This window comes from Panthera tigris, chromosome B2, assembly GCF_018350195.1.
Source record: "Panthera tigris isolate Pti1 chromosome B2, P.tigris_Pti1_mat1.1, whole genome shotgun sequence".
NCBI lineage: Eukaryota > Metazoa > Chordata > Mammalia > Carnivora > Felidae > Panthera > Panthera tigris.
The window spans coordinates 136,758,915-136,785,275 of record NC_056664.1 but is presented as its reverse complement, the minus strand read 5'-3'; the positions used below and the strand labels follow the sequence as shown (position 1 = coordinate 136,785,275).

Genomic DNA, 26,361 nt, shown 5'->3' with positions numbered 1-26,361 from the left:
AGGTCATTCTGAGTAGGTAAAATTCAAGTTGATACAAAGTCTGAAGACACTGATCAAAAAAGTGTCATGATATGGTCCATTATTATTATTACTAATATCACTTTACATTGGGCTTACATTTTGTTATTGATAAAATGGTCTCACATACATAATTGAATGAGTCTCACAAGAATCCTTTAGCCCCTAGGACAGAGGGCGCCATCTTACAGCAAAAGAAATGGACTCTCAAAGAGAGGAACAAATGTTGTAGGGCATCAGAACTATATCTATATGATCCCAAAGGTCTTCTGATCCCAAAGGTGTTGCCTTTTCAACTGTAATATGCTGACTAGTAGTCCCATTGCTTAGTATTTTCTTCATGACACTACTGTAGATTTCTGTAAACCCAGCTAGAGAATTTGAGAGAGAATGAGAAACAGTAACCGTTACCATATGCCTGAATTTTCCCCCAGAAAAGCAAGATAACTTCCCCATCATTTGGGTCCTACCAGGAACATGGTTTTTGCACTGTATCCTACCAATGATCTTTGTTCCAAGAACAAAATTCCAGTAGTCTTATTTGCAACTTATAACCATTTTCAGTAGAAACAGTCAACACAAAATAATATGACTAAAAGTACACATGGTATTAATTTATTAAAACTGATGGGAAAACAGATATTCTTTATAAAATTTTATATGAGAAAACCAAATTTAGTTAAAATTAAAAAGAACATTTCCAGTAGCAGAAGCTATCACTGGTAAAATTTAATAGGAATTTATAGGGTAAAAAGAAAAAAATCAGAATTATACTTAGAAAAGTATCCTAAATAAAGCAGCTTTGGTAAAATTAAAAATAAAATGGGGGAAAAATGGAGGAAAAAACTTAATCATGATATCTAAAAAACTGTTCAAGGAATTAACCTGATTGATATAAGCGGGGTCACTGCAAGGGAAAAAGACTTCAGTTAAAATTCATCATTTTAAGTATGATTCTGCCCCAAACTTCCACAGAGTCAAAATTTCCATTGCATCTTGATGTCTGGAACGGAAAGGCAGGGTCAAAAATTAGTATGCAATCTTCTGGCAATATTCACCTGCCTCGATGCTCTCCTCCACTGGGTAGGAAATCTGGCAAGATTAAGCAGGTATATATATATCACTGAGTTGGGTCCAGGTTTTCCCAGACCACACTAGCAAGATTTCTGTCTTAACTCTCTCCGCTTTACCTCCACACTCTTGTTGAACCTGTAGCTCTCATGGCATTTTCCTCCCAACTGATTTGTGGAGTTGCCAGCAGACATTTTTCGGTTTGCCAGCCACTTGCTTTTCCTCTTCCTGTCTCCTGCTCCCAGTGCGAGCGAATGCCTCCAAGTTCCCCCGGGCCTATCACCAAGTTACCTAACCTCTGTAACTGCACTTGCCACCTCTCAACACTGCCGGTGTTTCCAGCTAAAACTGCTGGTTGAATGTCGCCAAGTCCATAGGTGCTGTCTTGTGCCCCAGCCACAGGAGTAGTTCTTTTTAACTCCATTACTGCTGCACTGCACCCTTCCTTCCCCTACCTACACGTGAGTCTGTGAGGACTGAGTAACAAAAGACTTCCCATTGCCTTCGGGTAGCTCTTGTCTTGTGCTACTCAACTTTCTCTTCCCTTAGGTTGAGTTCTTTACAGGAAACTCCTCAATCCCTTAGACTTTGGACCCCAGAGTAGATGGGATCACGAGCCATCCAGTTGTGCCTGAATCCTAGGGTGACTATGGCTCGGGCCCATGCTGGGATCCACCTCCACTAACTTGTATTATAGATGTTCCACAATCTGAAGCACAAAGATGCCACCAGGTGAAACTATAGATTGTTATACCCGTGGGGTTTATCCTTGTTATTTGACCTCTCTACACCTCTTTTGACTGACAACCTTTCCAAACAAGCACATATCAAGGTAAATATTTTATTTTTTAAATAGAAATAGCAAATGAGTTTTTGTTACCGATTACTAAATGTTGAATGTATGGTACTACTTTATGATCTTTCACTACTGTTTTCAGTTTGCAAAAAAATAAAACTATGCAACGAAAACTTAAGACCTTTAATAATTCAAGGTATTTTATTTCTCTGTTAAGATTAATGTTTCCAGCTGCAATCAAACCATATTTAATTATGCTGTTATTTAAGAAATAAATGATCTTCTTTATCACTAATATTTCCCTCTCCATTGAAACAAAAAGTTCTTAAGTTTGAAAGGAAGAGCAAAAACATTTACAAAACCAGTTGAGTGTATTTGGTTAAGATTTCACCTTACCATAACACCACTTTTCAGTATAAGATCAGTTTAAATAGTGTCAGCATATTCCTATTGAGTAGAAAGACCAACAATATTTTTAAACAAAAGCTTAGGAAAAAAATCTATTTTTTATTACTCTGTACTTGATGATAACCTTAGAAGGCAATAACACAGAGAATAAAACCTAAATGATCCATTTCCAGAACATTTTTTTTTAAGAATTCCTTTAAGACAATAAATATAGTTCAGCCAAGAGATGTCTAATTTTTTTCTGTAATGCCACCGAAATTATACTGGATCACCATTTCCTGACAAATCCTCCCATAGCAACCATTTTGGGGGTGTATCAATCAACGCAATTTCACATGGGCCACAGAGCTCAAGAATCTGAGGACACCAGATGGAAATATGAGTTACTTCAGTCACCAGGACTGTCTCAGACCACAGGCTTAATCCCAAGAGTGGGTGGGAAAAGAAGCCTGGTCAAAAAGTCTTTTGCAAAATGCTTGGGACAAAACATTTAAATATCACTATAAAAGGTTTGTATAGACTTGTCACGAGACAAGTAATATGGATCACAATGTTCTAGTCCGTGTACAACTATGAGGACTGAGGAAACCAATCAGGACAAGTCTGTGATGGTTTGCCTCTCAGATTTTGCTAATGTCATTTCAGAGCAGAGTTTACTTCTGTTCCCCAAACATGCCCTTATTGCCATTTATTTGTCCTCAGTTCCCTTTCCAGCACATCCTATCAGCTCCAACAGACAGGGTCAGCATATAGTGAGGAAAAATAACAACAACAACAACTATCATTTGCAGAATTTATTTACACTTCAAAAACAATGCTGTACTGATTACTTGTATGGGTATTCCGAATTCCTACTTGTATTTCTCCTTTTAAAGACTCTATTTCAAGCAATTGTTCTACTTAATCTTTAGTAAAGAGATCTTCAGATGTATTTCTACATAAGGACTATATAGTTCCCTGTGCCTTGCCAGGTACACTAAGACATGAAGAATACTTGCTGTAGTTTTGCTCCACTACAGCCTTCCACATTCTGGGTTTCTTACTTTGCCACAGTAGGACTTGTTGGGATGTAATACGATCAGGAATCAGCACTCGATATACATGCTAATATTTGCCAGAGAACTACTCTCTGCCAGATTTTTACCTTGCCCCATCAAGAGAGTTACCCCCGGCAGTCACATAGTAGGAGATAAATCCTTGTTCTGGCTAGGGAATTCTCCAGGGCCTCAACAATGAATAGAAATGGTCAAAAAACCCCGAGTGAAATGCATAGAAAAGATAAATCCAAGTAAGCCAAGATATCTGTGAACTAAATTTCTGGTTTCAAGACAAGTTGTTTTTTTTGTTTGTTTGTTTTAGTTCAACTTTTGAAGAAAAGTATGCGAGGCGATATAGCCTTTGAGAAGGTAACCTCAAGATTTTAGGTAGTTAGATTTAACTCTGAAGTTTCTCTGAAATGTCACACACCTGTATTTACTTAATTGAGATCTTTTGAAAAAAAATTTTATTTAATGTATCTGCTCTTATTTCTTTTTAGGTCAGTCTCGATTCTCGAGTTAGAGAGGTGATCAATAGAAATCTGTTGGATCCTAATCCTCACATGTATGAAGATGCCCAACTTCAGATATATACCTTAATGCACAGAGATTCTTTTCCAAGGTTTTTGAACTCTCAAATTTATAAGTCATTTGTTGAAAGTACTGCCAGTTCTACTTCTGAATCTTAATTTTCATTAAAAAAAAATCATTTTGGAGGGCTGGGATGGGAAATAAAAGTAGTTCACTAACACCAGAAGCTGAGTTCCTGGAGAACTACAGTTTAGCATTCCTCAGGCTACTGTGAAAATACAACCATATGGTCTTTGTCTCCATTTTTATCAAGGTTATCCATGGTTAAGTCTGGAGAAAATACCACATAAGACAATGAATTGCCAAATTGTTTGTTTTATTCAACACTCATTCTACTTGCAAGCAAACTGTATTTGTAGTCCTGTGAACAGTCTCCTAGTGTATCCCCCAAGGCTGCATGTACAACGTAGAACTGCTTCATTTGCCCCGTAGCTGTTGTAATATTTAATCCAATGGCATAACTTATATCCGTGTTTAAGGACTTTTGTGCAATATGGTCTTATAGAAATAATTGCCAAAAAATTGGCTGTGGTTTGCATTTTTAAATATAATCTAAGACAGAAAAAGCCAATTTTTTAGTTGTAACAATGGTATTAAACATGCTCTATACTGTGTTCAGTACACTCATTTTGAAGCCGATATTTCTGTACTTGGAAAAAGAGCTATTTATCTATGTTTGTTGGGAAATCCTGATGGGGGATTCCTCTGGTTGTTCACTGCCAAAACTGTGGCATTTTCTTTACAGAATAGTTTGCTATGTAAAAAACAAAAACAAAAACAAAACAAAACAAAAATTTAAAAAAACCCAACAAACAACAAATAATAAGAAGAAAAGAGAAAAAAGCACAAAACAATTTGAAGATATTCTATCTCAATGACAAATCAGAGTGATAATTGTTTTTAATTGTAATAGAACACAATCTATGTATATATCAGATGTCCAATACTGTAATTAATTTATTAAAGACTGGCTCTCCAGTTCTAAAATGGTTGTGTAAAGTATGTACTTCAGCAAGAAAAAAAAATACTAAGCTCGATAACTTAGTTTTGGAATATAAAAAAAAGATTTAATAAAGGAATGCCTACATGTAGCATCATAAAATATTTTGATGAGTAGCATCTGTCCTGTGGCATATTTTCCTTGAAAGCAAAGTCTAATGAAAAGCTAAGTTTTTAACTGAGAAAAGTTTTGTAAGGGTTATGCAGAAGATAATTCTCTACTTCAGACCTTAACTGTTTTCATAGTATCTTCAGAATGACTTATTTTAAAAATGTTAAAACCAAACTATTAATACTCATCCATAATTGAAAGGCAGGACAGTGCTCAAATCTTCTAGCTGCCATATTATTTTTTATAAGTACCACTAAATCTTTAAGACAAAATACTTTTGCCTGACATTGGCATATACTTTTGACATTCAAGAAAACAGTATCCTATCATGCACACACACAAAAAGTCAGTGTCATATTTATATCAAGGTGTTACATTTGAATATGAATATCCCCTGGAGGCTATTTTTTTAATCTTAAACTTAATAAATATAATATTGAGTAACCTAACATGAAAGTTTTAAAAATATTTATATCCACTGAGAATACTGGGCCTTATATTAAGGATGATATTAAAATTATAGGTTTTCTTTGCCATTTTTTAACTACCTCTCATTTTTTAATTTATTAAACATTTTTAAAATAAACAACTTTGGGGTTTTCTTTTTAAATTTTATTTTACTTGAAAAGCTGGCATCGTAAGTTTCTTTTTCCATAAACTTAAAACATTTCAAGAATTGTTTTTTTAAGTGAATTTGATTTTCTAATTTATATAGAATTCAGGAGATATGGTTAAAAGGGCTATTATCTATTCCCTATGCAAATATTTTAACTGTTGCAGTGTTTGACAAAATGGGATTAAAAAAAAAGTTTGCAGAGTAGAAAACAAAATGTTCTGTTTACACTGGCGTTGCTGACTATCCTATCATATTCAGCACTTTTAAATACATTATTTATGAAAATGTAGTTAAAATACAAGATAGGAAGTATTTATAATAATCATTTCTTTTAACAAATGCCTGTTTTTGTCTGAAAGTGTTAGTGTGTTAAGACATACTTTATCAATGTCAGTAGATATTTACTATTTGAATAGTTTTCAGTAATATGTTAAAGAAGATAGCTATGAAGATGTTTACAAAAAGTCCTATTTTTTCCAAAAGAGTGAAGAAAAACCTAAAAGAATCATCACTTCTATTGTGAAGTTCTATTGTTCCTAAATTATTTAATTTTTTCTTGATTAGAATTGAGTTTATTATGCTTCTATGATGTATACACATATATGTTGTAATATCATACTTGTTGCTATGTTTGAGGCACAATAAATTGGTGCACATGACTAGAAAATATGTAATATACTATGATACACAGCATGCGTCAATCTTTTTAAATGTAGACTTTATATTCTTGTTGTTACTATATATGATGGTGACCTGCTAGTCATAAGTTATCTTTATAAGATACTTTGGACTATTAGATGAATTGTCTGTTTGACAATACCTTTAATATTTTACCAAATGTAAAAGATAAGGACCCTTCTAAAGAGTCCTAATCTCTAACCTGGGCATTTGTAGAATACCGACTTTGAAGTTAGTGTATCCTTTTGAAACCTGATTAGGAAGTTGCATTGAGAATGATTCTAGACGAGATTTACACATTGGATATTGGTAACCATGTTATGTGAGCATTTCTGCGCTAAATTCCTATGGAGGGGGGAGGGTTTCTCATTTAATTTCAAATCGTTCAAAGTTTCTATCTAAGAGTATGTATATTTGCAACTCTACCAATTTTTAAAATATGGTATAACTCCTTCTGTTTTAAATACAGAGCTATAATAAACAAAAATCCCCCAACTGGTGTCTATGCTACCATTCCAAGAGCACAATATTTGTTATGGTAGAATTTGATTTTTCCTAGTGAATATATTCCTCCCAGGGGAAAAATTAGCACTTTAGAAGGTACACTTTGTGTTTCAGATCGTCAGGACATCTTTGTGTACTGTTAAAAATCTGCTAATGCACACAGAAAGAGCTTAATGCTCTTTCTATAGTGCCTAAATTCAGATGTGTCTATAATGGAAAGAAAAGTAGAGGATATAGATCATATATAAATACATGTAACTAAATTGGAGAGCCAGACTTCTTCAGAGATGGATCTTGTAACATAGATCACACTAATAATGGCCAGATGACGCTTCTTCTTTACTCTGGATAATTGTTATTGTTACCCAAAGGTAATAAAGATGCCCCGACAGAGTTAGAGGGCAGCTCTAAGCACAATGGGTGCGCTGGCATATGAACAATAGCAAAACACAATTTTGATATCAACGTTATGGAGTGCAAAAATTAAGACCATAATATGGTCTTCTTTTTTTTTAATCTTAAAATATGTACATAGGATGACCAGTTCTGATATTTGGTCATGGTGCATGGGTGTTTATTAGTATCCTTTAATGCTGCCTAGGTTCTTACTTACAGAATGAAATGTATATCATATATTCACCTGATAGTTCAGTTTTGCAAAAGGACTATAGAAATAGGTAAATAATATTTATATATTAGGGGCAAAAATACATTTTCACCCCATTAAGCTGATTTAAAATAAAACCCAATTCTTAATTTTGAACTTACCCATTTGTTTCTATACACTTTTAACATATTGAAAAAAATGTCATATCATAACTGTGACAAATTATATTTGCAAAAAATACAACATATCAGATGCTTTGAGGAATAAATATACAAGAAAGAAATTTTAAATACAATCAGAAATAGGAAAATAAGAACTCTTTCAAAAGCCACCTACAGTTTCTTAGATCTTAAAATGCCTATATAGAACCCTATCAAACATTAATTTTAAAACTTTGCACTGGATACATTGGCAAATTATTTTGAAAGGTAGTAAAGATATTTTCTTGTCTGTGTATTTATATTGACAGCTTATGACCGTAACTTTCAAAATAATATTAAGCATTTATATTTGCATGCTCTTTTCAATTCTTTTTAAATTTCTGACCAATATAAAATGCTTATTCTTCTGAGAAAACAGTATTTAATCTGTAGAAATTTTAGTTATTCCTCACTTGCTACAACTGCAAATATTTATCAATAAAACTGATAACCAAAAACTTGACTTCTCATCTCCCTGTAACATTCTTAATAGTATCCTTGCAACACACGATTGTGCACAGATTGATCTTTTTGTTCCCAAATGCCAGACTTTAATTTTAAATTTGATTTCAAGTGACATGTCTGTGTCATATGACTTTGGGCAAATATTCTATTGAACCTCTCTGAGCCTGTTCCCTCATCTTCAAATGAGAAACAGAATCCTTTATTTACAGGGTAGCCATGAGAATTAAATAATGTAAACATGGAAAGAATGAAGTGTTACATATAACATTATTATTTTATCAGTGTTCTCCAGCTCAATAATTATTCCTATTTCAAGAATGTTATGAATTAGATGCCACTGTAATGCACTTTTCCCATATTCTTTTGAAACCATACTTTAAAATCTGATTTAATTATTCATCCAAAAAAAAACAAAAAACCAACCTGGGCGCCTGGGTGGCTCAGTCAGTTAAGCGTCCGACTTTGGCTCAAGTCATGATCTTGTGGTTCATGAATTTAAGCCCCGCTTCGGGCTGTGTGCTGATAGCTCAGAGCCTGGAGCCTGCTTCAGATTCTGTGTCTCCTCTCTCTGCCCCTCCACTGCTCGCACTCTCTCTCTCTCTCTTTCTCTCAAAAATAAGTAGACATTAAAAAAAAAATCACAAAGAAAGAAAAAAATGCAACCAAGCTGATTTTAAGATGGAAGACTATATGAATTTGTTCCTGCTTTGTTCAATAATATGATTCATGCTCAGTTTTCAGTTCATGAACATCACACTGAATCTACAATCAAGAAGTAGGTTTCTTTCAATGATACACATACAGATATATGTATATAGATGTGTGTATGTGTATAAATTGTATGCTTAAAATAAATGTTTAAATAAGATAAATCATTTGAAAATTTTATTTCCAAAGGGAAAAAACAGTATTCCCAAGGACAGGAAGAATATAAACATCAAATAATTCGCCAAATAAATATGTGGAAGTAAAGCTAAAAACTAAGTTATGAGAGATGGGCCATTAGAAAACATGGATACTGTCATTGGAATAGAAAGCATTCTAGTATGATTTTGTAACTAATTTTACCATGAAAATATGAAAATTAAAAAAATGGTTGTGTTCATAAAATTTTTCATTAAACCTTTTATTTTAGAATAGTTTTAGAGTCACTGAAAAGTTGCAAAGATAGCACAGAGAAGTTCTATATACTGCACATCTATTGAGACATTTGTCACACCTCATGAAATATTGATGCATTAAGTCACGCTTATTCAGATTTCCTTAGCTTTTACCTAATATCTTCTTTCAGTTCCAAGATCTCATTCAATATACCCATTTACTTATCATGTCTCCTTAAATTCCTCTAAGCTCAAACATTTTTTGTTGTTGACCTTGACAGTAGTGAAGAGTACTGGTCTAGTACCTTGTAAAATGTCCCTTAACTGGAATTTGTTGATGTTTTTCCCATGATTAGACAGGTGTTACCAGTTTTTGCAAGACCACAGAAGTAAAATGCCATATTACTATCACCAAGACTTATCACTGTTCATATTGACCTTGATCATTCAGTTGAGGTAGTGTTTGTTAGGTTTCACTGCCACAGAGCAATACATTATTTAATAAGTTATGTTAGAGGTAATTTCACTCGACGTTAACGCTGAGCTTAAAAAAAATTCTGAGCAGATTTTGCAGCACTGCTATTAGGTTCCATTAAATACTATGAAGAAATTATAATAAACTGGAAAGTGAAATGGAAAAATGAAACTCTGAAACTGTTAGCTTGAACATTCACTTAATGGAGGTGAAAGTGATTTTTTTCCCTTGAACTACCTTCACCTTATCCTCTACATCTTTGGGTAGTAAAGATTTTAGTTTAATCTTCAGAAGAGGTAATTTAAATTAATAATCATTTTGCTGAGTGTTTTTCTATATTGCCCTCGGTTGAATAATGAACACTGATTATTGAAACATTGTAAAAGACTTGATTTTTTCCCCCTTTGCTTTAACCGATTTGTCATACAGTTTCTTGTATATGGTTTTAGGATGTTTGCTAAATATAAAAAAAAAATTTCAGTGTGCTTGGTTCTGTAAAATTTATATCGAATGTGTGCAATTTTTTACTACCATGTTCATTGTACTTCACATTTTGTACTTCACTAATATTAGTGGACCATGAAGAAGTTTTGAATGCATGAATGCAGCTTGAGACACCATACTTGGTTATTTTGCAATGTCAGAATAATTGTAGGTACTTATAAATTGAATAGATAATCCAGATTATTTTCCTCCAATTTGTTTTGGGTTTTTATTCCCCCTGTCTTTGAATTTATTTTATCATTTTACCTATGTACAAATAATAGACTTCCTGAAAATGCTAGAATCTTCAACATGTAATAATAGAATTTGAGCATGACAATAATGTAAGAAAATTCAAAAGTTTCAACCTTTTCTTTTTGAGTTTTCTAAGTAAATCAAACTACAGCTGTTTTCATTTGACTATTATTGTGGAAACCTATGGATATTATTGTAAAATACACATGCATCACACTTTTTAAAAATGTTTTGAATTAATAAAGAATTCACCAATGTATCCTTAGACAAGTTACTGTTTCCTCATTGGTGTAACACTATAGGAGTAAAAGGTACACTTATTTATATTACCTAAATTGCTTATGCTTATGAGGGAATATAATAATTTCGGGCTGGATTCTTTACAGTGTTCCATAAGGTTATTGCTTATTACATTTTTTCACCTTTTATAAATAATAAAGTATATTCTTGAAATGACTTGTTTCGAGAATTCAGCTGAGAGATTTATCACATTGAGTTAAAATGACTTCCACCATTTGTGTTTTTTTAAAAAATTCAAAGTTGAGTTTAGATTTGGGAAATAATTATTTTAATAAAGATTAAAAAATGACCTGATCGGTCCTGTTCTATACTCGGATCAGAATTAAAATAAAATGGGTTTCAACCCACTATCTTAAAGAACACTTTTATAAAGTAGTGTGGCTTGAATACACCAAGTGAAACGAATAACTGAGATGATTAGTTGGAGTTTTTAAGTAGCAAAACCTATTTTTGGTCGGTATTATTTGGAGAGACATCTCATCCCTCCACTTCACTTTATATTTGTATGTGGAGCTCTGGAATGAATAGAGGCAATGCAAACGCATTCTACAAAAATTTTATACTTCATCTCAGTAGTGTTGAGTAGACGACTTAAGAATGACTTAACCTTGTCAAGGGCTCCTGTATTTACCTTTTTTTTTTTTTAATAAATCAATTGCAATTTTCAGTATTTCAGCTCTCTCAACAGTGAACACAGTAGACCCTGAGCAAGCCAGTTAGTGGGAGTTCCCAGTGAGTCAGCCCGTGTATCCCTAGGACTGTCTTGATTATACTTATTCCATCATATCCATCCCACTGGTGGGTTGTGAAAAGATCTTTAGAGAAATGCAGAGCATTACGCCAATAAACCTCAGTATCCCTGGCACCAATCCGCTATCTTAAGGTTTTTGGAGAGAGATAGATGGAGGCTGGGCTACCGAAGGTGGGACTATTAAGGCTTTGCTGCGCTGTGGTTTATAGGAACATAGAATCGCTCAATCTCTTTTAAAAGTAGCTAGCGATAACTAGGAGTGAGACCGGACTGGCAGGAGACTCGGGTGAGGAAGGAAGTTGTTTGAAAGCAAGTTACATGGCAGATAGAGGACAGGAAAGCAGATTTTGAGAAATCACTCTCACAGGTTGCTTTTGAGTACACTAGTCCTGTCCTCATTAATACGAGCCTTTACCCACCGCCGGAAAGAGAAACTTAAGCAGAAACGAAGGAAGAGGAGTAAGCACACATACACACACCGATGCCCATCCTACAATTCACTCTTGGAGACGAAAGGCCTGTGTCCTCAGCCCCGGTAGCGGACTACACTGCCCTCCGCTGCGGTACTCGAAATCCTCATTCAGTGCTTGGAAAATAAATCTTCGACGTCAGAAAACCGGGTGGCAACCTGCAACATCCCCCTTCCTGTCCAACACACCGCCCTGGTACATCCGAGACGTTTCCGACCGCGCTTCTTAGAGGGGTCTCCCAGACTCACTCCGATCGCATCCCGCTCTGCCCCCTTCCGGCCGGCGCGCGCGTGGCAACATTTAAACGCTCGCCTGGAAGTTCCCACCGAGGCTTTCGGGAGGCCCTTTAAAACTGGCGCGTGCGCTGGGGTAGGTACGATCAGTTCTCGCCGGGTTTCCAAACTCCGCGCAGTGTCGCGAGATTCGCTATCCGAAACTTCCGGTTCTGGTCCGCCTCGGTGACTGCAACTTGGCTATGCGGTCTCGGCTTCTGTTTAGTGCTGCCCGGTGTCTTCGGGCGTTCCGGGCTATTAGCCCGGCCCGTCGGCACCTAAAGTGCGGCAGCCTGCCGCTGGAGGAGCTGTTCGCCCCCGGCGGACCTTTGCGGACCTTCCTGGAGCGCCGGGCAAGGTGTGAAGCCCAGTTGCAGTTCGGGGGCTCTGAGCTGCTGGCGGTGGCCAAACTGCTGAGCGAGAAGGAGCAGGAGCTGCAGGAGACCGAGCATTTGCTACACGGTGAGGGCCGGGCTTAGGGGAACGGGATTCAAAGCCGATTCTTGACTCTTAGTTTGCCTCGTCAACTAAGCCGCTGGTCAGGTGTCCATACCTCCCCAAGTTAGAAGTTCTTTACTCCGTTGCAACCCTTTTTGGCTTGGATCGGAGGTCAAGGCATCACTGTGTGCGCTCTGACTCCATCCTCTCCCTTTTGAGCCCCTGTGCTCCCTGGACAGAATGCTCCGCCCCCTTTTACAAAATTTAAATTTATCGATTGTCTACTGGCCGAAGATCTTTAGCTTACCAGGGACAAATAAGGGACCATCCCTGTTACGTGCTTGACAGCAGGGTTTCTCAAAGGGACCAACTGGGATAGTGTCAAGAGAGGTGCATGCTAAAACTAGACTTTGGACTCAGAATCTGAGACCTAGAAATACGCGTTTTTAACAAGTTTCCCAAGTGATTAGTGTGCATTCGAATCTGGATGGGTCCTAAGTTTCTGCATTTCTACAAACCCCCCCATGAACCACACTTTGGCTAGCTTGACTCTAGAGAAGATGTATTCAAGGAGAGAAAATACTACGGCTGAAAAAGTGAGAACAGATAACTGAATAAACACCTAGGGAAAGCAAGGAGAACTTGTTGGGAAGGTCTTGTGCAGTGATAAAGTTCCACCCTTAGAGGATATTAATAATGGTTTAACCTTTATTGTTATTTTGCCGTACTTCAGGCTTTGCTTAACTATTTTTATGTATTAAATCACCCAGTTCACATATCAAACTGTGAAGTAGGTACTGTTAGCCTCATGTGACATAAGAGGAACATGAGGCATGGAGGTAAAAGTAACTGCTCAGGCTAAACAGCTTTTAAGGAATGGGGTTTGGATTGGACTGACTCCAAATCTCATGTTTTTAATCCCTGTACTCTTTGTTAACCAAGAAAGAGAAGTTACGGGGAGTGGCAGGTTGAAACATTTTGTAAAGGTATGAAATACTAACCTAAAAAGGTTGATTTTTATCCTGTTGGCAGAAGGGAGCCAGCTGAAGCTTTTAGATTGGGGAGTGAATGCCAGAAATGGCTTACTTGCTTAGAAAGTTTTCTGTCTGGTAATCTGGAAGTCAGCCTGGAACGAGATTGCAGATGCTTGGAAAACAGAAGACTGAAGTCTAGTTGAGACTTAAGGAGAGTCTAAATCAGGTGATTTAAGAGAAAATGTGGCTTCCCAGAGTGGGGTTAAAAAAAGGATTACTTAACCATACTAGGAAAAATACTTTGCAAGAAAAATAAAATTGATTTCATAGCTTAAGCCAAGCTTAAAAACCAAATGGATATACGGGTTAAATATTTTAAAAACCTAGCTGTAAAGAAGTAAACAGAATGTTAGAAAATTGTTACTGGCAGAACACAACTCAGCTTAATGATAGAAAATATCATTTAGCAACTCCTGAATTCTTACTTCATGTCAGACACGACTAATTACCCAGAAAATACAGAACTAGTTTTTAGGAGCTTGAAGTCTAGTGAAGAAGTGAAAATATATGTGAACAAGTGCTCGTTTTAATTTCTGCAATAAAGAGCAGTTATAAAAAGCAAAAGGAGGCATTTAAGTGGATTTCAAAGAGAATGCAGGAGGTTGCCAAACAGTACGAGAAGGGGATTGAAGGCAGAGGTGGCCAGCAAGAAGAAGAAAGTACCAAATTGGAAGACATGATGTAGCAGGAGCATAGAGTAGGTATGGGAGTTGATAATGTAACAGAAACTTGAAACCAGAAACACAGTTCAGAACGCTGCATGACAAAGAAACTGGATTTGTTCCTACAGACTGTGAGAAGTTAGCACGTTTTTAAGCAGAGAAGTGACTTTTTTTTTTTTAATCATTTTTGAGAGAGACAGCACGAGTTGGGAGGGGCAGAGAGAAAGGGGGACACAGGATCTGAGCAGGCTCCAGGCTTTCAGCACAGAGCCCGATGCAGGGCTCGAATTCACGAACTATGAGATCATGACCTAAGCTGAAGTGGGATGCTAAACCGACAGAGCCACCCAGGCACTGCGAGAAATGACATCTTTTGAAAGATTAATGTTGGTGTCAGTGTTTGAGAATGAACTGGAATATTCTCCAGGGACCCTGGTGGCTGAAAGGCCAGTGAGAAGGTAGTTGAAACCGTGCAAGAAAGAGGTGGTGGTAGGCATGGGCCACACTCACAAGACATTCTAACAATAGTCAGGATTTGGTGGCTTACGTCCCGAGAAGAGTGAAGGAGAGAATTCTAAGAAAAGTCTTAGGCTTCTGGGTTCAGAACATGAATGGTACTGTTAACTAAGATGAAAATATAAAAGTTGGATAAATTTTAGGAAAAAAAGATGTTTTGTGCCAAACAGGCAGCCATATTAAGCCAGGAGTACCTGTAAGGACATTCAGATGAAGAAATTCAGATAAAGATAATGGTCTAGAGAAAACACTACTGGCAGAGGAGAAAAACTGAGCCTGAATAATCGTATGAGAACTCAGCATATATTTGACAAAGTAAAGCTTAGAGGCAGATGAGAATACTCAGGAAGAAGTGGTTGAGAAAGAAACAAGACACTAACAAAGGTAGAAATACACAGTATTGGAGGAGCAGGCAGGACAAAGCTATAAAAGATTGAGAAAGAAAAGGCAGAGCTTTGGGACCCTGAACAAGATAAATGAAGCTGTAAACACCAATTAAAACGTGAAGGGATTGTTGATACTGGACTTAGAAAGGGCTCACCTTTTCAGCTGACACTGAAATAAGCCTTTACGTTTGGCAATTTTATCATGGGTGATTTTAATAAAAACGGTGTCGGGGCACCTGGGTGGTTCAGTCAGTTAAGTGTCCGACTCTTGGTTTGGGCTCAAGTCATGATCTCATGGTTTGTGAGTTCAAGCCCTGCATCAGGCTCTGTACTGACAGCCTGGAACCTGCTTCGGATTCTGTGTTTCTCTCTCTCTCTCCCCCTCCCCAACTCATGCTGTCTTTGTCTCTCTCAAAATAAATAAATAAAACTTAAAAACAAGATGTTATTAATATGATTATGAAATCCAGTGTGACAACTAGAGAAGTAAATGAGAATTAACACAAGAAATCGTAAACCTGGCATTGAATCTCCAGGAGTTTGGGACAGAAAAGCGGGGGGTGACAAGTGTTCACTTGAAGGGTTGAAGAGAACAAGAACCTTTACAGCAGGGAAAACATAAACATATTGGTAGACAGAGGAGAAGGCAGGCATGTGATAGGTGCCGAGTGGACATGTTGATTAATAACAGTGAATCAGAAAAAACTAGTATATTTCCACTGCCTAGGAATAACCCCAGTCTAAACCCTCCAGAGCTTTGCTGTCTGGTAATAGTAGCCAGTGGCCACACAAGGCTACTAAGCACCAGTAATGTAGCTAGTCTGAATTGAGATATGCTGTTAAGGATAACAGATTTCAAACACCTAATATAAAAAATAATTTTTGATATTTTAAAGTACATGTTGAAATGATAATGTTTTACACATACTGGGTTAAATAAAATGTAGTATTAAAATTAAATTACTTCAAGACCTTATTTCTAATCCCCTTAGCCTTACAGAAGATGCAGAACTGAAAGTCACCTTAGAGGTCATCCAGCCTAGCTCCTTCACTGTTCCTGAGATAATGGAGATTCAGAGAAGTTGGATATGTTGCCCTGAGAGAATCCTAGCAGTTGAACTAGGACTAGAATTAATTTTTCCTTTGTCTAATAAAACACATTTGCCATTTCACCACATTTTTCTGTGCAGAATTCCTGCCAAAATAATTTCCTGCCTTTCCACCAACACTCCGAATAGTTGCTTATCTCATTACTGCTGTTGCCATTTTCTCTCCTTGAGTTAATGCTTCTTTCCTTTTTCTGCCCATCCCAAAAATAAATGCAAAAACAGTCCTTTAGTGTGCTGCCATTTTAATATTTAATCACAAAGTGTTTTAGATTGTAATTCTGTGTGAGTTTTCTCCCCTAGAAAAATATAAAGAAACCAAAATTATCTAAAATCCTGCCTTGAGGACAGGTCTTACATATTATTATCTCCAGTTCCTAGTATAGCTGGTACTTAATCAGTGAACAAACATACAAACTGATACTTTGGAAGAGCCTGATCTTTGAACAAAGAAAGCTATTTGTAATAACTAAAGAAAATTCCCTTCTCTCCTTTCTATAGGTCGCATATTGTCCATAGGATAGAGAAATGAGAAAATATATTTTGTAAGGTAAAAATGAAAACTCAGACAGAATAAGAAAGTAAAAGCAAGTTGGGTGGGGGAGTACTTCATATAAACCTTCTGTAAACACTAGGGAAGATCTAAATGTTTGGTGGATATTTTATATTAATGAAATATTTGGTAAAGAGATAATAAATTTCTATTTTTTTATACAATTTTTTAATGTTTATTTTCAAGAGAGAGAGATAGAGCATGAGCAGGGGAAGGGAAGAGAGAGGAGACACAGAATCCAAAGCAGGCTCCATCCAGGCTCTGAGCTGTCAGCACAGAGCCCGACATGGGGCTCAAACTCATGAACCATGAGCTCATGACCTGAGCCAAAGTCGGATGCTTAAGTGACTGAGCCACCCAGGCACTCCTCTATTTTTTAATTCAGTTGTGGTTTAACTGATGGAAACTTTAATTCCCCTTCTGGTCTGACTACTCAGTGAATTTGTTGTTGTGTAGTCTAAGTTGGAAAACTAAAACCATATTTGTTAACATGAATATTTCATGGGGGTAGAATTATAGAATAGTTCAATAGGTTCTTTATATTTTTCTGTAGATTCTTTTTAATCTTATGCGTCTGTCGTCAGCAAAAAAGTTTGTTGTTTTTTCTTTTAAGCTACATGCTAATGAAAACTAATGCATACAGTGCTACTTTTAATTAATGGCAGTTATGAAAAGGACAAGAAAGACATTTTTCCCTTTGGCTACAATAATAAAATGAAGACCTTGAATTCTGTTTAATTCCTTAATTAAGAAAAACTTAACCTACTGCCTTATTTCCATAGATGAAAATGAAGACTTAAGGAAACTTGCAGAGAATGAAATAACTTCATGCCAAAAACAAATAACTCAGCTGAAGCATCAGGTATGGTATCTGCAAAGAATAAAGATTTTGTGCTATTACTTCTAATGAATTTTATTGTAAGTTGATAAAAACAACTCAAGAAGTAACTAGCTTGTTAGTACTTAGAATTATAAACTTTTCTAAAGCAGGAAAAAGTATACTCCGGGTGGTGCTATTTTTATCATAATAAAAGGATCGGACAGCTGTGGAAAGAAAGGTGACTGCCATATTGATATGAGTTTTCCAAAAAGCAGTGGGATAAATAGCAGTATTCTACTTCCCCTCTTTTGGTTTTTTAAAAGAGGTGAGGGGTAGATGGTGAGTAGAAACAGTTACAGAGCGGTGGTAGATTGTGAGCTCCTTGGCAGCAGAAATATTTTTCCTATCTTTGGCGCTATGAAAGTGCCAGACCTAGGATCGACCCTCGGCTTTTAGAACTGAATTATACTGCTTTGGTTTTACATATGGGAGAATATATAGGCATTAGATAAAGAGTAATCATTATTTTAATGTTTATTTATTTTGAGAGACAGAGTATGAGCAGGTGAGGGGCAGAGAGAGAGGGAGACACAGAATCTGAAGCAGGCTCCAGGCTCCAGGCTCCGAGCTGTCAGCACAGAGCCCGTCTCAAACTGGGGAACAGTGAGATCATGACCTGAGCGAAGTCGGATGCTTAACCAACTGAGCCACCCAGGTGCCCCAATGTAATCATTATTTTAAATTAGACCTAGCCTTTTATGCAGATTCTGTAAAGCAGAGCTTAAAGATTTATAGTAGTTATCTCTGAGGATGTAAGTAAAAGAACATGCTATGGTGAGGAAGGAGCCCAGGAAAAGGGGGTGCTTCATTTAAAGATTACATTTCTTCTCTAGTCAAAAGTGGAACTCATTAAAAGTTAATGTCCTTACCACCCATTCCAGAGGGAAAGTTCCACCATGAAGTCTCATATAACTTGCCTTCTTCCCATTTTCTAATATTTTTGTGAAATACAAGGACATATGTATTAAAGGTTTCTGTTCATTGACTAGTAGTTAACAAACACAAAAATTCAACTAGTTACTCAAGATTTGAATGACCATGATGTACTGGCATAGGCTAGAGAGATGGAAAAGTAGTAACAACTATAGCTCCCAACCAACATAAAGTATGATACTTCACAATTCAGGCAGATCTGGGTTCAAATTCTAGTTCTTCCACTTTCTAGTTGTATGTTCTTGGGCAATGAGATTATTCAACTAAATTAAGCTTAAACTTAGTTTTTACATCTTAACTAGAGCAAGATACTATCTTCCCAAGATTGATTTCAGAATTAAAGTATATAAAGTGCTTAACAGGGTGTTTGTCACATACTAAGAGACCAGTAAATGTTGGTAGCTTTTCTTATTTAACTCACCTAACGAAAGAAGCTTTTATTCTGCATCCTCTTAATTAGTACATACTGAAGTGTGAAAGGTGTATTGTCAGGGAAGGAGGACTGATCTAGGCTCCTTGATTTGAGTTCTTCTGCCTGCTCTGCCAGAAGCTAACCTTTTTCTCTTTAGCAAGTCATTTAGTCTCTACAGCCTCATTTTCCTTTACATGCAAAAGGACCAGATCACACATCATCTCTAAGGGCCTTTTCAGTTCCAAAATTACAAATTTCTCTTCCAAAGTAAAGAAACTTAAAAAATAGAAACGTACAATTTTAGTCTTTTTTTTTTTCCTTTTCTGCCATACTAGGCTATAGATTTCAAAAGGATAAGAGTTAGGATCTTCTTTTGCATCCTGCACACAGTATAGTGTCCTACTCGCAACAAGCTCTGAATTATTAAACAAACAGAACTGACAAAGTTTTACATAAACACCAAAAATAAACAAATTAGACCCATAAGTTTTATCTGGACCTTATAGCATTTATAATATAGTTGTAACATTATATTTTTTAGAAGTTATGCATTACTATATGGTTCTAATTGGCAAGATGGTTGAAGAGTAATCAGCAATATTTGTTTAGAGAAACTTTAAGTAATTCACTATTTAAATCCTGTTGCATCTTGGGGCGCCTGGGTGCCTCAGTCGGTTGAGCATCTGACTTTGGCTCAGGTCATGACTTCACGGTTCGGGAGTTCGAGCCCTGCGTCAGGCTCTGCTGAAAGCTCAGAGCCTGGAGCCTGCTTTGGATTCTGTGTCTCCCTCTCTCTCTGCCCCTCCCCTGCTCGTGCTCTCTCTCTCTCTCTCAAAAATAAACATTAAAAAAATTTTTTTTAAATCCTGCATCTAATCATTTAGTGTTTTTTTTTTTTTAAGTTTTAAGTAATTCCTAATTATAGGAGGGGTGATATTTTTGTATTTACAGATTATCTTACTTTTGGTTCCCTCAGAAGAAACAGATGAAAATGATTTGATCCTGGAGGTAACTGCAGGAGTTGGGGGTCAGGAGGCAATGTTGTTTACATCAGAGATGTTCGATATGTATCAGCAATATGCTGCATTTAAAAGATGGCATTTTGAAACCCTGGAATATTTTCCAAGTGAAATAGGTAAGTACACTGTTTAATTCATTTTGGGGAAAGAACAGATTTAATCTATCTACATGTGTCATATGATGATGTTTGGAGAGACCATAACTAAGCTTTAGAATTTATTGGTAAGGAAGCTTACCTGATTTTATGTTTACCATTCACTTAATAATTTTGAATGCAAATATACCTGTTTTGAGTGGGCCTATAAAATACTAGTCATTCACTACTCACCATTGAATGATTAATGGTCTTTTAAAAGTGCTCTTTTATACGTTATTGAATCAGTTCATTAATACCATAAATACTTTATGTTTAGTGATTATTAGCAATAAAGGTATTAAGTATTAAAACACTGGATATCTAGACTTGCTAAAGTATTTCAATGCTTTTATATTCTGTATGCTTATATTGGTTTGTAGCTCTTTTAAGTATATTTCAAGATGGTGGAAGTGATCAGTTGTTTATAAATGGCAATAATAATCGTTTACTCAATATTTTCAAGGTGGCCTTAGACATGCGTCTGCCAGCATTGGGGGTGTAGAGGCCTATAAGCACCTAAAATTTGAAGGTGGTGTACACAGAGTACAAAGAGTGCCAAAAACGGAGAAGCAAGGTCGCATCCATACCAGCACCATGACTGTGGCAATCTTACCCCAACCAACCGAGGTAAGGCATCAGTCTCCTCTCCTTGGAATCCTGCGCTCAGCACAGTGCCTTGCCCCCAGAGTAACAACTCACTTCACTGAACTGAATAACTCCTTTGCTCATCTTTGGCCTTTATCATGTATTTTGAGGGTTTAATAATCTCTTGTCTCAGTCCAAAAAAATATCTTACAATAGATAGTTGTAACAGTTAAAGATATATAAATGATCTAATGTTGCAATATTTATTAATTTTTGTCCGCCACTTAGTTATTGTAAGACCATCTCAGTAGGAGAAAGAGTATTACCCTACTTTAAATAGGATTTAATACTGATTACCCTTCATAATGATTTTTGTTTTGTCTGACTTTCCCAGAGTGTAAATAGAAGAATTCTATTTTAACAAGGGTTAACAGAACTGCTACTTCATAACCCAGTTGCATTAAAAGGCAAATACATTGGGCGCCTCGGTGGCTCAGTCGGTCAAGCATTAAGCATCCAGCTCTGGATTTCAGCTCAGCTCATGATCTCATGGTTCGTGGGTTTGAGCCCAGTGTCGGGCTCTGCACTAACAGCACAGAGCTGCTCAGGATTCTCTCCCCTTTTTCTCTGCCCCTCCTCCCTGCTCTCTCTCAAAATAAATAATAAACTTCAAAAGGATGGAACTATATTGTTACAGTGCTCATAATGAGTATACTTTATTCTCACAAGCAAATTCTCAGTCTATATGGTATTTGTAAAATAAATAAATTACATCCCTTTTGCTGAAAGTGATAGGAAATATATGACTTGTTTTTCAGGATGAAGTATGAATGATTTGAGGAAAAGAAAGTTTAATTGAGGTTTCTTTTCACTTGGGGGAAGGTGCTTGTTGACTCTTTAAGTTCCTTTCTTTAATCTAATTTATACATGAAGCCTAGATGAGGCACAGAACAGTTAAGGAAGATATTAGTTGCTTTGGTTTAAGTATTTTGAAGTATTTTGAAGACAGAAGGAGTAGTTCAGGAAAAGATGTATTAAGTATTTGGAAGTATTTTGAAGTGTATTAAGTATTAAGTATTTTGAAGACAGAAGGAGTAGTTCAGGAAAAGATGGACTGAAGTCTGTATTTAATGCTTCTAGCAACCATACAAGGAGCACATAGGGAGACACAGAGGGCCTGTGAATGGTAGGAGTCCTGTTGTCAGGGTGCGGACCTGTTGCAGAATAGTCCGTAGTAGTTCATGAAATAGAGCTTTTTAAAATCTGGTGCTTCTGATGGCGACTTCCAGGACAGAGCATTATGCTGATGTCAGATCCCAGCTATGTATGACTTCATGGCTTTTTTGCCTTTTGCTGTTTCCATCTGCCTGTCCTAAGTCCCCCTTTATTTAAAATTAAACAAAATAAGCCTTCCCATAATTCTTAAGCTAGCAGTTTTTTTTTTTTTCCTGTGTTAAAGTCTTTTTTAAGTCAGAAATAACCCACAGAAGCTCACTTTAATTCCTATATTCACATTTCTAGTATTAGCTAAGTTCTTCTGTTCATGTATTAAGGAAGAGGGTAATTAACAGAGAAGTCCAGTTTTTGAGGATTAGGGAGGGTTTGTTTTTGTTTTGTATTATATTTTGATCTACTTTTCCAAAAAAGAGATGTTTTAAAAAATGGTATCCTTCCAACCTTTCTATCCTTAAAATTAAAACTTCTCAATCTTATAATTCTATGACATGTAATTATACACATAAATGGACAGTTCTTGCCATTGAACAGTTCACATACATGTGATATTTTTAAATCCCAACTTTGCCTCTTATGTATAGATCAATCTGGTAATTAATCCCAAAGATTTGAGAATTGATACTAAACGAGCCAGTGGAGCTGGAGGACAGCATGTAAATACCACGGACAGTGCTGTCCGGATAGTTCATCTTCCAACAGGTATGTCCTTATTTCTTCAACATAAAACTTTGAAGAAAGAAAACAAATTCTGATTAACTTGACTGATTTTCCATTGTAATAGATCCTCAGTTACCAGAATATATACTACTAAAGATTATTATTAAATACTTTATTTAGATTAGAACCCTTAGATGAAACTCTGCAGGATAATTGCAAAAGCCAGGAAGACAGAGGGACCTAAGCCCAGAGAATTTCCGTACAGGTGACGATGACGAAAAGGTGTGGACAGTCCTGCAGGTAGCTTCCTCAACTTCATACTTGGTAAATGTCACTATTAAAAGAAAATCCAGGGTGCTTGGCTGGCTCAACCTGTAGAGCATGCGACTCTTGATAGCAGGGTCATGTGTTCAAGCCCCATATTGGGTGTGGAGCCTACTTAAAATTTTTTAAATTTAAATAAGTAAAAAAAAATCCTCAGAATGAAGTCACTGTCATGGGTTCTTCTTTATCAGAAAATGCTCAAAATCACTAGTTCCCAGCTTTCTTTGAAGGGAGGAGGACATGGACTTCCTTGCGAAAATGAAAGCTTGGACTTGCTTTCCCAGAAACATGCTCACATGCAGAGTTCTGCCCTTAACTTCCAGGGCTGCTGCTCCATGAAGTCCACCCACAAACCTCCAGCAGTTCTACTGGAGATACGCAGGGGAACTGTGTCTAAATATTTCTTAAGTCTTCAATATACTCTCAAGTGGAACTAAATGTGATTGACAATTCTTACTGCAGTGATTTACATGTGATAAAGAGCAGATGGATAGCAAACTTCAGACACCTAGAAAGAATACACTGTGACTGACCTCAAATAGGCATAATTCCCATGGATCAGTAGTGTTGAACAGGAGTGATTGGTAGGTTTTTCCTTTTTAGAATTTGAGGAAGGCCTCAAGTTAAACTTTAAGATGATGTCTTATATAATATATACTATATAAACAGGAATAGGAAAAATAGATGAAACTCCTCACAAAAATATTAATTGTGCCTATCTCTATTAGGACTAACTTTTTTTTGTTTTGGTGATGACAAATAGCTACTTAAAAAAATATATGGTTGCTAGTTAAGGGTATGGAAAAACAATCCTTATTAAATGAGTAATGATTTTTGTTTAGTATGTGTGCCTTCAATATGAATGTATTTGCACTATAGCTTAATCTTCAATTTTTAGTTTTCTGAGAACTCTATAATAAAGTTATTTGTTTAGTTTATAGTCTTCCTTTATTAGAGTTGTTTTTTTTCCTCATAAAGGAAGAAGAAAAAGAAGGAAAAAGTATTTCTTGATAATAAATGAAGAAGATTTTCCTATTAAAACTGTTTAATTCTCATGACACTATTCAGGTGTTGTTTCTGAATGCCAACAAGAGAGATCTCAACTGAAAAATAGAGAGATGGCTATGAAAAAGCTACGTGCAAAACTGTACAGCATGCATCTAGAAGAAGAAACAAATAAAAGATACAGTGCTAGAAAGATTCAGGTAAAACTTAATTTAAAACATGCTCTGAAGGGGGTGCCTAGGTGGCTCAGTCTATTGAGCGTCTCTTGATTTAGGCTCAGGTCATGAACCCAGGGTTTTGGGATTGAGCCCTGTGTCGAACTCTGCACTGAGCTTGGTGCCTGCTTCAGATTCTCTCTCCCTCTGCCTCTTGCCCCTTCCCCGCTTGCACACTCTCACGTGCTCTCCCTCTGTAAAATAATTTAAAAAATGCTCTGAAGGATAAAAGTATAAAAATAAGATAAGCCAGTTTTTATATATGCTGAAATTGTTTCAGTGTATTTGTTAAAATAAGGAAAGAATTCAAGTAGCTCAACAGAGGGTTATATGTGTTTCATAGTAATCTTAAACCTCTGCCCTGGTTTCTATATTCAAGGGCTTTATTTCCTCAGATTTTTTTTTAATGTTTTATTATTTATTTTTGAGAGAGACAGAGTGAGAGTGGGGTAGGGGCGAAAAGAGAGGAAAACACAGAATCTGAAGCAGGCTCTAGGCCCTGAGCTGTTAGCACAGAGCGTGACCTGGGGCTTGAACTCACGAACTGCAAGATCATGACCTGAGCCGAAGTCAGACACTTAATTGACTGAGCCACCTACCCAGGCGCCCCTGTTTTTCTCAGATTTTTAACCAAAGTTACTAAAAGAGGATATATGGAATCCCCATTTTGAATCCTTTGAAAATTATGGGAGTTGGAAAGCAAACTGAATTTACTTTCTTCCTGTTTGGCATTTAATTTTACAACCACCTTGCCCTTTATTAATTCCTTTTTCTGGGAATTCATCATCGAAAATGACCAGATTAATTCACAGATATATATGGCTACCATTTGAATGCTAACTCTGTGCTAGGCTGTCTGTATATATCATCACTGTGTTGTAGGTATTATTTGTATTTTATGGATGGGGAAACTAAAATTTAAAGTTTAAATAAATGTCTGAAGTTGTAGAGCATTGAAATGGCAGAGAGAAGATCAAATGCTATAAATCTGTCTCACTTTAAAGCCATTACTCTTTTCTTTTTCTATTACGTCCCATGTTATTTGAGGATTAAAAATGTTTGAAACTTGGTTCTTATATTGTGTTTCAGATTATAAACAAAGAGCTTAATCTCCAGGTAACTTAAATTTGTAGGTTTAGTTGCTTTGAATCTAACTGTATCTTATGTCTTCATATATATCTGTATAGGTTGGAACCAAAGGAAGGTCAGAGAAAATAAGAACATATAATTTTCCACAGAACCGGGTCACAGATCACAGAATAAATAAGTCACTTCATGATCTTGAAACTTTTATGCAAGGGGAATATCTACTGGATGAACTTGTACAGTCATTGAAGGACTACGCTGATTATGAATCTTTAGTAGAAATTATTTCCAAAACGTAAATTAATTTATTATTAAAGACTTATAGCTTATAAAAATTCTACCACAGCAAATTACATTGTGTGTAAATACTAGTATTCTCTTACAAAACATGAGTTAATACATTTGGAAGTAATGTGTGTATTTTAAAGACATAATTTATATAAACCTCTCAATATATTAGTAAAAAAATGTACAATACAATCATGACTCTGCTTATATATTTTGGACTCTTATGTGAAGTATACAAACAAAGCAAAAACAGTACTTTGTTTTCTTTACTGTAAAATGTTTAGCAAATGATCAAACATAAAAGAAATACAGTAAATATTGTATTAGTCAAAGTCCATTCAAGAGACAGAAACCAGACCATGAATTTGAACAGGGATAATTTGGGTACAAAGAATTTTTAACTGGTAATAGGATAAGCTATAAGGGGATAAGCGAGAACTCATGCACTGTGAATGAGAGAGAGTCCCCAAGGAAAGAACACCCTTCGAAGGAGCTTTCCTTCCCCCAGGGTAGAGTCAGGACTACTGGAGAGAGCATGGCTTTGGCCTACTTGATGACAGAAAGGTTCCCTGGGCTGCCCTGAGCCAGAGCTGGTCTGCAGGTGGTGGTGGATCAGGCCTTGCAAACAGGACCTCAAACCCTCTGGAATGATAAACAAGCAGTCTCTCACCAAGGTGTCAG

The 26,361-nt window shown here is 36.3% G+C and overlaps 2 protein-coding genes and 2 long non-coding RNA genes across 8 annotated transcripts in view; 2 read left to right on the top strand and 2 right to left on the bottom strand.

Moving 5' to 3' along the window:
- Positions 1-5,459, top strand: part of RGS17 (regulator of G protein signaling 17) — a 91,817-nt gene extending 86,358 nt beyond the window's left edge. Inside the window, exon 5 of the mRNA XM_007097212.3 lies at positions 3,831-5,459. Within this exon, the coding sequence (XP_007097274.1) occupies positions 3,831-4,019 (189 nt within the window). The 3' untranslated portion in view covers positions 4,020-5,459. The remainder of the gene's footprint in view (positions 1-3,830) is intronic.
- The window catches only part of LOC102953953, an 86,118-nt gene that overhangs the window by 52,076 nt on the left and 7,681 nt on the right, over positions 1-26,361 (bottom strand). The window lies entirely within an intron of this gene.
- LOC122238786 lies at positions 647-18,237 on the bottom strand. Its single transcript, XR_006217962.1, has 3 exons — positions 17,670-18,237; positions 13,648-13,772; positions 647-1,021 (listed from the first exon to the last, which is right to left on the bottom strand). It is a non-coding gene; the product is annotated as an uncharacterized LOC122238786 (long non-coding RNA).
- On the top strand, positions 12,268-25,874 carry MTRF1L (mitochondrial translation release factor 1 like). Of its 5 annotated transcripts, none has more exons than XR_006217960.1 (7): positions 12,268-12,670; positions 17,686-17,765; positions 20,080-20,263; positions 20,748-20,911; positions 22,687-22,804; positions 22,943-23,062; positions 24,155-24,234. XR_006217960.1 is itself a non-coding variant. In XM_007097213.3 (7 exons), exons 1-7 carry the CDS (start codon positions 12,412-12,414, stop codon positions 25,689-25,691), a joined length of 1,140 nt encoding a protein of 379 aa, XP_007097275.1. In that variant the 5' UTR covers positions 12,282-12,411; the 3' UTR covers positions 25,692-25,874. The 5 variants fall into 5 exon arrangements, 3 of the variants coding, with proteins under 3 accessions (XP_007097275.1, XP_015399802.1, XP_042843288.1); XR_006217959.1 differs by having other exon boundaries at positions 22,943-23,086; positions 24,155-24,224; XM_007097213.3 differs by lacking the exon at positions 22,943-23,062 and adding an exon at positions 25,494-25,874 and having other exon boundaries at positions 12,282-12,670; positions 24,155-24,291.

What these genes read in the sequence shown, in the direction of transcription:
- MTRF1L (XM_007097213.3), top strand. Translation starts at nt 12,412, where the DNA reads ATGCGGTCTCGGCTTCTGTTTAGTGCTGCCCGGTGTCTTCGGGCGTTC. An exon ending in TAACTCAGCTGAAGCATCAG is followed by an intron (nt 17,766 to 20,079) that starts GTATGGTATCTG and finishes TTGTATTTACAG; the next exon opens with ATTATCTTACTTTTGGTTCC. An exon ending in ATATTTTCCAAGTGAAATAG is followed by an intron (nt 20,264 to 20,747) that starts GTAAGTACACTG and finishes AATATTTTCAAG; the next exon opens with GTGGCCTTAGACATGCGTCT.